At 41.6% G+C, this 8,606-nt stretch overlaps 1 protein-coding gene across 2 annotated transcripts; it reads left to right on the top strand.

The window, feature by feature from the left end:
* The first annotated feature begins 1,036 nt into the window (after positions 1–1,036).
* Positions 1,037–8,359, top strand: sgk1 (serum/glucocorticoid regulated kinase 1). Of its 2 annotated transcripts, none has more exons than XM_060849795.1 (13): positions 1,037–1,539; positions 3,206–3,284; positions 3,639–3,711; positions 3,804–3,853; positions 3,973–4,030; positions 4,137–4,220; positions 4,414–4,545; positions 4,834–4,946; positions 5,116–5,239; positions 6,199–6,294; positions 6,400–6,555; positions 6,936–7,025; positions 7,186–8,359. In XM_060849795.1, the coding sequence occupies exons 1-13, from the start codon at positions 1,506–1,508 to the stop codon at positions 7,351–7,353; spliced, it is 1,257 nt and encodes a 418-aa protein (XP_060705778.1). In that variant the 5' UTR covers positions 1,037–1,505; the 3' UTR covers positions 7,354–8,359. The 2 variants fall into 2 exon arrangements, with proteins under 2 accessions (XP_060705778.1, XP_060705774.1); XM_060849791.1 differs by lacking the exon at positions 1,037–1,539 and adding an exon at positions 2,738–2,925.
* Positions 8,360–8,606: the final 247 nt, after the last annotated feature.

Raw genomic sequence — 8,606 nt, 5'->3', positions numbered from 1 at the left:
GTTGCCGTTTGGCTTCAGCGGTGTAGAGGTCAGTGCGCCAGACTACCACTGCGCCCCCTTTATCCGCTGGCTTGATGGTGAGGTTGGGATTGGAGCAGAGGGATTGGAGGGCTGCGCGTTCTGAGGGTGAGAGGTTAGAGTGGGGGAGGGGTTTTTTGTTAACCAAATAAGTTAAGGGAAATGAGACAAAAGTAGGTATCTGGATTTGGGTCAAACTGGCTAGCAACTGTGATTTTGTTTAATAGTGGAACAATTTCCAGAGGTTAAATGGCCTATTCCCAAGTTCCCACATGTTCATCCTCAAATGATTGATTCTACATGAGTACTGAATAAAAACTTTAAGGCATTACAATCTCTCAGTCAGGTGTCACTGTTCATTTTGATATTTAACTATTTGAATCAACTATTATTCGGGCAATGTGTTAATGAAGATATTCTATAAACATGCAGAAACCCAGGAGTGATTCCAAAGTAATTGGCCTATGGATTCATGTGAATTAACAAATCCTGAACTTTGAACCCAGATAATTCATACATTAATTTTGTTTGTTTGCTGGAGGTCAGATTGTTATCTCTGAATTGTTTGTTGTCATCTCTTTATTCTATAAGTATGTTTAATTTTATGTGAAGATTTTAATTCACGTTAGGGGTAAGATCAGCTGTAAGTGCTGTTTATAGGAGACTTGACCTCCTTACTGCAGAGTGGTCAAGAAAATATTTCCACTTCGTTACTGAGGAACTGGTTGACTAGTACATTTTATACTGCCACGCAGAGTTCAAGTATTTCCTGTGATTAACTGCTGTGGCACAATGAGGAGCCTGTGTGTATATTCAAGTTGCAATGAACAATTAATCATAGAAAAATGCTGCAATCGTTCAAAACAAAATGAAGGGGCACCACAGACAAGATCGTTACAAATCACTAAAAAAGGTCGCTCTGAATTTAGCGCCGTTTCTGTCCCACCATTTTCCTTGAAGGAAACCCAGGGTGGATGCCAGGAATTAGCAGGGGGCGCCTCCTCCACCCTAGAGGTATCCGGTCCCTAGGAAGCAGTCTCAACAAGTCCCTTCCACGCAACTGCCTCGGTGCCCGATGTCCTGGAAGTGGAGTGAATATTGGCGCCACGACAGCCTCTGTCTCTATTGACTGCTGCCGACACCCAAGTGGCGCGAACACACCTCAATCAGAATCAGCTCATTCCCCTCCCCACTTCAATGTAAAACCGAACCGGACTGGAAACGCGGCCTGCGGATAACTCTGAAGCTATCCAAATGAAATGTTCCAAAAGAAGCCAAAGGTCCAGCACATGTCATGTTTAATCATTAGTAAAGTAATCAAGCCCTCAAGTTGTGGAATTTATAAGCCACGCACCGTGATAAGTTATCTATGTAAATGAAAATTTAATTGTAGGCACATCGCCTCTATATTAAACCGCCCTCTGCCAGCAAGCTTTCTGTCAGTTGCCATTGGATTGTGTGGGGAGTCTAAAGCAGACAGGACGACCATGAAAACTTTAACCGAGAAGATCTCTTTCGCAGGTTAGATTTTTTTTCTTTCCCAGCTGGGAGCGCGTTTGACTGTAGTCACTGTACCTAGTGTTTGTGTCCAAGGACAGGGGAGAACGCCTGGAGTTGGAAAAGATTGTTGAATGGGGTCCTAGCAGCTCCCCCCACCCCCCACCCTTGACCCAGTGTTAAAGAGCTGCTTGTGGCGGTTCCACGGAAGGGGGAATAGGCTGAGAGTGAGTGACGGATAACGAAGCTTCCAGATTTGCCACGTCGAAAGTCAGCAGCGCGAATAAACTGAACGTTGTGGGAGGAAATGTGTGATTTGCAACTATTTCAGTTGCCGAATTGATCTTTCTGTTGAATTTGATCTGAGCTGTAAACATAATTCGTCCCGATGTGTTTTACAAGACTACAATTAGAGTCCGTGCAAAACTTCTTTGTGTTTCTGAAGTGAGCACTCAGTTTTAATCTGGTCTAATCTGTGATTCTGCCTGTTTGACGAATGAAGTTTTGATACCAGTGGTTTTGTATGAGCCGTTCAGTCCCAAACTGTAATTCCAGTTTGTGAAGGGTCCCTCACGGATTCTGGGAGGACCTGAATCAGTCATCAATTGTAACTTTACAAATTGTTTTAAGGAACAGAAAGTTAGCACCAGCTGGTATTTACAATGGGATTTTTTTTCTCCCCCTGAGCATTTCTCTGTCATTACTGGCCCTGTGACGACATATTCACCTCCTCACACCCCCCTGTCCGGCTTCATTCTGTTGACATTGAGAAGATTGAAGTACAGTAATATCTGAAAATGCAAAGAAAAAGACCCAGCTAAGTTTGATGCTGTGGCTAATATCGTTGAACATACCGCGTGTCTGCACATTTCACAAAAGTGCCCAGGAGCTGTTCTCCTTGGCAAATTGCAAGTTTGCGCCGTTTTTTGGGCACTGAGGGGTGTGCTGATAGAGAGCGGGTTGTATTGTAGCACCGGGGGGGGGGGGGGGGATGTTCCCAGCCATTCGTGACATTTCTGGAAAAATAGCGAAGTTTGTGCTGGCTGGTGTTTGCATTCGTGTGACGCTAGCGTTCCGGGAGGAAGCCCGGGGTGAGTGAGTGAGTGATAGTGACAGGCTGACTCAGAGAGAGAGAGAGAGGTCAGGACCGCCCGGCTCCGCTACATTGCTCACATACCACCGCCCCCAGACCAGTCTCCTGTGTGCATACTGTATATATATCCAGCCCAGAGCGCACTCGCTGCTTCTCACAATCTGCAAACTCTTCCTGGGCAAGGATCGTACCGGGACTATCAGGCGCAAACCTCCCCAATAAAGCGATCAGCTTGTAAACCATGACTGTTAAATCCAGTTCCTCGGGATCTACTCTTACTTATTCCAAAATGAGAGGGGTGGTCGCAATACTTACTGGTAATTTTGTTTTCCTATCACAAGATTTTAATTTGTTAATATTTCAAATGATTGCAAGTTGCAATTGTGCATATTTGGATTTTAATATTCCCAAGGTTTTAAATTTTAGCAATGCGCTTTATTCTGGAAGTCCATTTAAATGCCGATCGTATATGGATTTTTAAACTTACAAAAGAAAGCAGCAACAAAAGAAAACGAAACGACTGAAATGATTCGATTGTTCCGGTCTTCATTTTTTTTGAGCTTCCCATTCTTAGCCGTTGTATTGTTTTATTTACAGCTTTTATGAAACAAAAGCGAATGGGACTGAACGATCTCATCCAGAAAATAGCAGCTTCTCAGTCCTACGCCTGTAAACAGTAAGTATCCCGTGCCTACCTCTATCACTGAATACTTGTTGCATGGGCCCCGGACCCCACTATACGAGGCTGTCAGTAACGTCAGCTGGATCTGAGACTTTTAAGGGGATATTGGAGAGAGGTGGGAGTAATTTGCCCAGGAGCCTGCTGCTTTGGCTTAACTTGTGTACAATAGTGCCCCTGTCTGCACCGAGATGTCGCTGGTTGGTTTTCACCCGTTCAAACGAAGCTTTGTGTTCCTGAAAATCACACTCTGATTCAGACGGGAGTGCCCGCTCATGGACAGGCTCTGAAATCCTACGGGAGGTCCTCAACCGGTCTCTAATGGGGTTTGTAAATTTTGTCTTTAAACAGCTCAGAAGTGCCAGCCATGTTACACGTCACTCCTAAAGAAACCGAAGCGAATGGGGACAGCGCGTCTCCTCCGGTGAGTATGAAGATCATCAAAAGATCTGATTGTTCTTTCTATGAACTCCTCGCCAGCGAGTTAACTTGCTTTCTCTGTGACTTCTCTTGCAGCCCAGCCCAATGTCAGCCCAGATCAACCTTGGTCCTTCCTCTAACCCCCAGTAAGTATCAATGAACCTGGTCTTGTTGCAGTGTTAAACAATCATTTCAGATCTTCAGTGGATTGGATTTTACTCTCCATTGCAACGTTTCATGATGTTTTGCATTCTCTCTCCTATAGGGCAAAGCCAAGTGACTTCAACTTTCTAAAGGTGATTGGAAAAGGAAGTTTTGGAAAGGTTTGTAACACTTTTTTTCTATAATGAAATAAGTGCAAATGATAAAAATCATCTTTCTTTTTGTAATCTGTTTCTCCAAATAAATAAATGGCTTTTATTTTAACAGGTTCTCCTAGCGAAACACAAGTCTGACGACCAGTTTTATGCTGTGAAAGTCTTGCAGAAAAAAGCAATTCTGAAGAAGAAAGAGGTACAAATAATTGACACTATTTAGCCATTCTAAGACTTCTTACTGCATTCAGGATGTTGCAAGGGATTTTCTTCTCCTGTAGGGGGAGTTTTCAGCTACATACTAACTTGATCAAGCTTGCCATTTTAAAAACAAAAAAATATATATATTTACTTGAGTTTATGACTAATTTCTCTCATTTTTCCATTTTAAGGAGAAGCACATTATGTCGGAGCGCAATGTTCTGCTGAAGAACGTGAAGCACCCTTTCCTGGTGGGGCTGCACTATTCATTCCAGACAGCTGATAAACTCTACTTTGTCCTGGATTACATAAACGGAGGCGAGGTAAATCACAGGGGACTAACTGCAGCATCAGATTTCCTGTCCCAAATGGCAACCATGTGAAAGACATTTATTTTAAAGGGAAAATTTAGCAGCGGATGTAAAAGGCAGTCCTTAGGACTGTAATTAGCTGCTGAGTGGGAACTATAACGTGGTTGTGGGAATGGGGGGAGGTGAGCTGGTTTGATGGGCTGTAACAGGCCACTTCCTCCTACTGTTGCTGTCAAAAGGGTGCCCTACCGGACTGTTTTCCCAATTTTAATTTTTATGTTGGTTTGCTTTCTTCTGCAGTTGTTTTACCACCTCCAGCGTGAGCGATGTTTCCTGGAACCAAGAGCAAGGTTTTATGCTGCTGAAATTGCCAGTGCTCTGGGTTACCTCCATTCTCTTAACATTGTTTACAGGTTAGTGGATATGAGTGAAGAAGCCAAGCTTCTGATTAAGTTGTAAAATATTATGTTAATATCCTGAAGGAATAAAACTGATTAACAGATTTGTTAATTGTCCCATACACTTTATTCAAGTCACCAAAACAACTGAATTGTAAGTAGCACTCTTCTTTTTATTTTGTAGAGATTTAAAGCCTGAGAATATTTTACTTGATCGCCAAGGACACATTGTTCTGACTGATTTTGGTCTATGCAAAGAGAACATTGAATCAAATGGCACAACATGCACTTTCTGTGGCACACCTGAGGTAAGTAAAACACGTAGCCTGTGGGTCCCAGAGGCCATTGTGTGAACTCTACTTCTATTCCATCACTAGTCCAATCTTTATCTCCTTTAGAAAAAATTTTAAACTAATAATGCTTGCAATGTGCATGTACTGTAAGATAAACCAGAAAATGTTGATGCCCTTGGAGATACAAAGATACATTTAAAGAAGAACTACTTTTTCCTCAGTGTTTCTTGAAGCAACAGGGAATGTTTAGCCAGTCTTGATTAAGTTAGCAATGTGTTTTTCTTATTACTGCTATGTATGGTAGTAATATTCTGAATAAGCCACTGCTTTTGAAACCAAATATTGTCAGTGTTGCCAATACCAGCCAATAGTAAAGATCTGATAAACACTCAACAGCTGCACTCATGCAATCCTGACCATTGACAATTGTTAGTTTGATTAGATTAGATTACTTACAGTGTGGAAACAGGCCCTTCGGCCCAACAAGTCCACATCGACCCGCCACCCACCCATTCCCCTACATTTACCCCTTTTACCTAACACTACGGGCAATTTAGAATGGCCAATTCACCTGGCCTGCACATCTTTGGACTGTGGGAGGAAACCGGAGCACCCAGAGGAAACCCACGCAGACACGGGGAGAATGTGCAAACTCCACACAGAGAGTCACCTGAGTCAGGAAATGAACCTGGGTCTCTGGCGCTGTGAGGCAGCAGTGCTAAACACTGTACCACCGTGCCGCCCACTGGTTCCTGCTTGTGGTGTAGAATATGCCCACCAGTATACCCGGGAATAAAGCTTTTAGAATCAACTCTAGCTATATATGTGCAACATAAGGCTGCACTTTTTAATGGACTGCAAAGTTATTAATAACAGACTTTTGTAATGGAACTTGTCTGTCCTATCTGTATTGTATCAGACTTTTGTGAAAAAACACATTGGCTTAAATAGTCCTTTGATTTATTCTGTTACAGTACTTGGCTCCTGAGGTTTTACACAAGCAACCCTATGACCGAACAGTTGACTGGTGGTGCCTGGGTGCGGTTCTCTATGAGATGTTGTACGGCTTGGTAAGCATCATCTATGCATTGCTAAGCATACAGTCAAGATGTTTCCTTGCTTTATAACGTTAGAGTTTATCGTGAATTAACAATCTTTTCTGTGTTTTGATTTAGCCGCCATTCTATAGCAGAAACACGGCTGAGATGTATGATAATATTCTGAACAAGCCACTACTTTTGAAACCGAATATTTCCAATGCTGCTAGAGACCTGCTGGAGGGCTTGCTGCAAAAAGACCGAACAAAACGTCTGGGTGCGAAGGCAGACTTTGTAAGTATGCGTTTATTTTCTTTTGATTAAACTATTTTCCTCCTTTTTGGCTTTACAAAGAAGCTACCTGTTGAGAGTAAATGTTTGCACCTTGCATTTCTGAAGTGCTGATTCTGAGATGGAATGCTTTGAAAAAGGTCTTTCTATTTGGAGTTAACCAGTCTCTTTCATTCTTGTCACCATCTGAGTAAATGTAGTGAGCTATTTGAGTAAAGCATGTACTTTTAAAACTGGACGGGATTCATGAACCTGGTCGACATGCTGTACCTCTTTGTTTTGAAACCAAATTGAGGAGCCAATTAAGTTACTTCACAAAACCAGTCTATTCTCTATTAAAGTCCTTTGTTTGTCATTTTGACTGTTACATCCTCTCTCTACAGCTGGATATCAAGGCCCACATCTTCTTTTCTCCGATAAACTGGGTTGATTTAAATGCCAAGAAGCTTACGCCTCCATTTAATCCTAATGTGGTAAGTAATTGTTCACAGAATTGCTCTACTGTAGTAGATGTGATTAATGCAAAGAAAACAACCCAAGTTTGATTATTCACTTAAGTTAGTGAACCACATCTAAAATTACAGCAAAAATATAAACTGAATAATAATTCTATATACCTTTTGGCTATTGTAGAGTGGACCTTCTGACCTGCAACACTTTGATCCAGAGTTCACAGAGGAACCAGTTCCAAACTCCATTGGTAGATCACCTGATAATGCTCTGATTACTGCCAGTGTTAAGGAAGCATCAGAAGCTTTCCTGGGATTTTCATATGCTCCACCGCTCGACTCCTTCCTGTAGTGAATCATCACATTGAATCGCCTGATGGGGTTCACCTTAACTGAGCTCTAAGCTCAGTTACCAAGAAATGGAACTTAGCTTGGAAGGAAAGTTACACATCTCATTGGCAGCTGCCTGGCCTTCTATTCCATTTCTGAGATGATTCTGAAATGTTCAAGGAGCATTTGTTGCCGTGTGGATCTTGAAAGGTGGCTTCAACGTGCCGTGTGGCGACACACCAGAAAAAAGGGATAGAGAGAGAATTTTTGTCACCCATCCATCATTTCAAGATCTTTTTATTTAAACCTGACTTGAAAACAATGATTGCCTGAAGTCTGTTTCAGTACACGTGCCTTTTGCAATCAGCAAGTCCGAAGGCATTGGAGTGGTCATGTACAAGGGTTGTGACACAGTATATAGAAATGTGAACAATGGTGCAAGTATGGTTCAGACTGGGCCATGGGCCTAATGATTTCTGTGGTTTAAACATTGACTTGAGAGACTTTTATCGACACAGCAGATCCTGCACAATGGGGTATATTCATCACATCCGCACAAGGAAGACAAAATGTTGTGTCGCAATGCTGTCTCTATTTAATTTAACATCTCTCCACCCATACAAATATACACAATTAATCTCTAAAATAGTTTACTACAATATGCTTGAGGCATTGCTGCTATAGGTAGAACTATAAATTGTTTCTAGGACCAAAATGCCCCATTGTGCTGTCTGTCTTAACTTCCAACTGGCTTCTATGTGCTCGTAACCTTGTATGTATAAAGTAACTTCATTATTGTCTCTAACATTCCAGATTTTAATGGTTATCCCATTTCAGCTGTGCATATGTAAGGAAATCTGTATGTTGTGATCTGTTGCTGCACTAGTTTTAATGTGTATATTTAAGACATTACCAGTAATGTAAATGATTTTTCTGTAAAATAGATTGTAATTTTAATTTGTTTTGAAATGTACACATTCCTGAACTAAGGTTGAGTTTGCAATAAATGTGAAACTATTTTAAAAATATATTTACACTCAACCTTTGTACTAAGTTAAACTGATCCACCACTGTTTCAAATTTCATTGAGGAAGTCATCATGCATTAAACACATTCTCAATAGCACATTCATTGGGCATACTCCTAAACAGTAAATTTACATTTCCTCCTGGGTCAGTAAAAGAGACTGGTAAACACCCAAACCTTTTGAGGGTACTTCTCCATTTTTTCTTGAGTTGCAAGAAAGCAGAGGCACGTTTTCTGAGTGCTACTTTT

The sequence above is a fragment of the Hemiscyllium ocellatum genome, chromosome 3 (assembly GCF_020745735.1).
Source record: "Hemiscyllium ocellatum isolate sHemOce1 chromosome 3, sHemOce1.pat.X.cur, whole genome shotgun sequence".
Classification (NCBI taxonomy): Eukaryota; Metazoa; Chordata; class Chondrichthyes; order Orectolobiformes; family Hemiscylliidae; genus Hemiscyllium; species Hemiscyllium ocellatum.
Note: the sequence above shows the minus strand (reverse complement) of the source record. Positions and strands in the feature narration are given on the sequence as shown.

Excerpts from the sequence above, each read along its gene's own strand:
- sgk1 (XM_060849791.1), top strand. The coding sequence starts at position 2,850 with ATGACTGTTAAATCCAGTTCCTCGGGATCTACTCTTACTTATTCCAAA. Across the intron at positions 3,285-3,638 it reads CAGTCCTACGCCTGTAAACA|CTCAGAAGTGCCAGCCATGT; the intron begins GTAAGTATCCCG and ends GTCTTTAAACAG. Across the intron at positions 4,221-4,413 it reads CAATTCTGAAGAAGAAAGAG|GAGAAGCACATTATGTCGGA; the intron begins GTACAAATAATT and ends TTCCATTTTAAG.